Source organism: Nicotiana attenuata, unplaced genomic scaffold, assembly GCF_001879085.1.
Source record: "Nicotiana attenuata strain UT unplaced genomic scaffold, NIATTr2, whole genome shotgun sequence".
NCBI lineage: Eukaryota > Viridiplantae > Streptophyta > Magnoliopsida > Solanales > Solanaceae > Nicotiana > Nicotiana attenuata.
In genome coordinates this window covers 146,856-151,613 of record NW_017670759.1, presented here as the reverse complement: position 1 = coordinate 151,613, position 4,758 = coordinate 146,856, and the positions used below count along the sequence as shown (strand labels likewise).

General features: G+C 32.1%; 1 protein-coding gene across 1 annotated transcript; it reads right to left on the bottom strand.

Moving 5' to 3' along the window:
* Window positions 1-253: 253 nt before the first annotated feature.
* Window positions 254-1,003, bottom strand: LOC109243065 (zinc finger MYM-type protein 1-like). Its single transcript, XM_019409959.1, has one exon. The coding sequence runs from the start codon at window positions 1,001-1,003 to the stop codon at window positions 254-256; it is 750 nt and encodes a 249-aa protein (XP_019265504.1).
* Window positions 1,004-4,758: the final 3,755 nt, after the last annotated feature.

Sequence of the window (4,758 nt, the reverse complement as noted above, 5' to 3'; positions counted from 1 at the left end):
TCTGCAACAATTGTGGCATGTGATCTGATTTTCTGAAGTCTACATGAAATCAAAAGTTGCAACAAATATTTTAATACGCCACGAACTAGCAAAACAATGAAAACAGATACACTTTAGTAGTTTTTGTTGGGTACCAAACAAAATTCCCTCTTCTGGAAAAGTCAAAAATGAGAAATTTATTGGTAAAGAGACTAATATGAAAAGCTGCCGACAACTTCTCCAAACGACTAAGAAATACTGACCGTTGAAGCCCTCACCTAGATTTACTGTTTGTCGTGTATTTGTAGTGTAATTNATAATGTTTCTTTGCAACAGCCACAAGAGTCAATTGCAATTGATGAGCAAAACAATGTATGCAATGTGCAGAAGGAGTATCATTCATAATCAAAGTCTTAAGGCCATTAATTTCACCCTGCATGTTACTAGCTCCATCATAGCCCTGTCCCCGTATTTGAGATTTACTCAATGAATGTTCCAAAAGCAAAGAACAAATTGCTTCTTTCAATAACTTTGCAGATGTATCTTTAACATGAACAATGCTAAGGAATCGCTCAATAACTTTACCCTCTTTGTTGACATAACGCAAAACAAGCGCCATTTGTTCTTTATGAGAGACATCCTTAGACTCATCAACCAATATCCCAAAGTAATCACCATTCAAGTCTTTAATAATTGCCTTCAATGTTTCTTTTGCACAAGATCTCACAATGTCTTTTTGTATACTTGGACAAATCATGATATCATTTTTTGGAGCATTTTCTAGCACGACCTTTTTTACATCTTCCTTCTTATCGGCATACCACTTTAAGAGATCTAAGAAGTTGCCTCTTCTTGTAGAAGTTTCACTCTCATCGTGACCTTGAAAAGGCATTCCTTCCTTCAAAAGATACCTTGCAACATCAATTGAGGCATTCAAGCGAACTCGATACTCAATTTTAGCTTTCTCGGATTGTTTGTCAAAAGAAGTTATAATAGACTGTGCTTGATTCAATAAATCTAACATCATCTTAAAACATCGATTATGAACACTATTCACTTCACCCACATGTGCATTAAGCCTTTCTATACCTTTATTCCAAGCCCTAAAACCATCTTTTGTAAAAGAATCACCAACTTTTTTTCCATATCCTCCAATCTCATTTTTAAACAAGTAACAACATAAGCAAAACGCTGCATCTTTTTTAATACTATATTCTAGCCATCCAGAATATGATGTAATAAACCATTCAGGATTAAAATGATGCAATTTTCCACCAAAATTTATATTTGGAAAAACAAACTCTCGAAGCTGACAAGGCCCTCTTTCAATGTAATGTCTTCTCACTCGATCACGTAAATTAGGAGGATATTCTGAAATTTGTTTTCTTTCACCAGGATCACGTTCAAGAAGTTTCAAATCCGATATATTATCTTTGTGTGACGATTGAGAAGAATTGACATTATTATTAACCACTGAACATGAAGGAGAGCATAGTGAAGGAGAACTAGAAGTAGAACCTGAAGAGGCCTGTGGCTTGAAGAATCTCTTGAATCATCTTGACTCCAACTAAAATATCCTATAATCATAAGAAACAAATTAAATATTGCAGTAACGAATGTTAGTCAAAAGATCACTTTGCAACATATTAGTTTTTTCATTAATATTACAAAGCTTCCACTTTAATTAATTCTTGGAAGAAAAATATTTCAAAAAAAGAACAAACTATAGTTAATTAATGGCTTAATAATAGACAAAATCTGAATAGCTGTAGTACAAATTGTAGAGATCAAAATGTGTATTGGCTTTCATGAAAACATAGAGAAAATTAAATTAATTTGAAGGTGCAATTAATAACTTTCAGTGACTAACCTTTAAAGATCAATTTTCTTTAATTTCTTGTACTCTTTTTATTTGCAATAAATACACCCCCTTTTTAAAATAAAATCTAGAATCCCAACTTCATAAGTTAAATAAAAAATTGAAATTTATTAAATCTAGAAAAAGAAAAAATAATTATTAAAGTATATGGTCCCCAACTCCAAATCCCAATGAATATTAATACACTAGTTTTGCAAAAAATGGTCATGAATAAAAATTTAAAAGATATTATTTCACATAATATTGTATAAAAGAAAAATAATTAAAAAAGAAGGAAGAGGAGGGAGATCGAAATACCTGTTGCAATGGAGTGGCAGCCTAAATGTTAAAAGCAGTTATTGAAGAAGGAATGTAAACTTTTAAAACCCTAACTTTTCTTTGAAAGTTTGAATTAGGATTTGGAAGACGGAAGGGATTTGGAAGACAGAAGTTTGAGGAACCTTTTTTAGTGGTTGTTGACTTGTGTCCTTTTTAGTTTGAGTCAAGTCTTTGTTATTATTATTTTAATTAAATAAATAGAGTAAAGGTGAAGCTAAAAGCTGTTACTTGACAAAAAGTGCATAAAACTTTGTGCCAAAAAATATGAAAAAACTGAAGTAAGTTGATGGGATTCGAACTTGCACTGTGGGTTACGGAAAATCAATTTGGGTTCCGCACCTTACCATAGAACCAGCAAAACACTATGTAACTGGGTTTCCATATAAATATTCTTATATATTTAATGATTTCTTAATATAAATACAGGGTCTAGGCAAAAGTTACTGAATTCCCGAAAATCCATACCTATCACTGTAGATCCGCCCCTGTGTTTGCATCTCCTTGCCATCGATGGTGCACGTTAGCCTCCCCTGGCTTATCGTGCGCCGAGAGCATTTAGGAACTTTGTCTACCTACTTCATTCCAATATATTCAGCTTATTTTTAGAAAGAGCCTAAGTAGCTCATTTTATTCCATGTATGTATAATGATAAATTTAAGGTGGGCCCTACATGGACAAAATACACTTCGAAAACATAGGTGGACGTGTAGACAGCAAATCAAGTGGCCCCGCTGGTTCTGAAAATCGATGACACGTGCTACGGTACATGCAACGAAGTGTGGCTATTTTGTCCACAAGGAGAAACCCTTAAGTTAATCAAGTACAAAATAGTTAAAGCACATAATTCATGAAATACCCGAATACCCTCCACTTTTAAGCAAGTTAATGCTCATGTTGTCTAATTAACTTTTTAAAAGACATAACTCAATAGCAAATTCCTTTTCCTTCCATGGGACCAAAAAAAGTACTTCAAAAGCAAAGTTATTAAATACATCTTTATGTTATACAGATGCAAGTCATGTGCACTCTTACCTTGCACAGTCTCTCGCGTAGGCAAAAAAAGTCATGCTAATCCATTAGGATTTGTTTCGTTGAAATTCAGAGTATCCAAATATAGAATTATATTCAAAGAAAAAGTTCTTTTCTTTTATAAATATTATTGGCTTCTCTTACAGCTAATTAAGTATCTTTTAAGAGAAAATTTATTTGTCGTACTAATTTTACTTTAAAGTTAAAAGTTTATAGTTAGAGTTTAGATGTTTAATTTTTACGATTAAAATTATATTTAGAGTCCCAAAATGAAACAACAAAAGATAGAGTTTAAAACTTGCACTGTAAAATTTAAACTCTATCTTTTGTTGTTTCATTTTGGGACTCTAAATATAATTTTAATCGTNTAGTTAATAGTAGTTATAATGTAGGATTCATGTACCGCTTCACACCATCTATCACAGTATGGATATGATACTAGTTGAAGCCCTACACCTAGAATTACATAACAAACAGCAATTAAAAATATTTACAATCATAAAATAGTTTATCTATAATTTATCTACAATGTATCTCCAATTATATCTACAAATTATCTACAATCTACAAATTAACTACAATTTGTCTACAAATTATATACAATCTACTATTTGATTTCACGATGTATTTGATTTCTACAATTTTTTCTGTAGTATCAATTGATACTTGTTCTGCAATTGTAGAAATCAGGATACTGTAGCTTGCATTCTCATCTACCACAATGGCATCAACTTCAAAATCTCTAAATCTGCCATAGTTATCCCAATCCCTATTAAATTGTAGCATGATTGCGATTTTGGACATGATTTGTTGTTGATATTGATTTTTATTTTTGGATTTCTAGATTGAAAGAAGAAAAGATGAAGAAGAGATATATCTGATCGATAATTTGATAGAAGCAACGACGAAGAACAGATTTTTTCAACTTTGAGTTGTTGAAACTCGAAAATTTTGAATTCTACAATTTGAATTCAGCTCGTCGAAACTCTTAGTAGTTGAATCTGTTCTTATTTTTAGGAGCTGTTCGTTCTTTTTTTTTTTCAGAATTTGAATTGTAGTTCTGGAAAAAGAAAACGCAGATGAGAAATCTCTTTTCCCTTTTTAAAAATTGAATTTAATGTAGAATCAATTATCACCAAGATTCTCTCCTTAATTTTAGCCCGTTTTTAGGGAATATTCTGCTCCTTTAATGCCTAATAGTCGAATGGTACAAATTTTGTAGGTAAAATGTGGACTGGGCGGGTAATATACAAAATATGCACATTTTTGATAATAAACTTTCATATATGGTGTATAGGAAGGAAAAAATCCCCTTCGAATATAGCTGGACGTGTAGACAGCAAATCAAGTGGGCCCCGTGCTACGGTACATGCAACGAAGGGTGGCTATTTTGTCCACAAGGAGAAATGTACACCCTTAAGTTAATCAAGTACAAATTAGTTATAGCACATAATTCATGAAATACCCTCCACTTTTAAGCAAGTTAATGCTCATGTTCTCTAATTAACTTTTTAAAAGACATAACTCAATAGCAAATTCCTTTTCCTTCCATT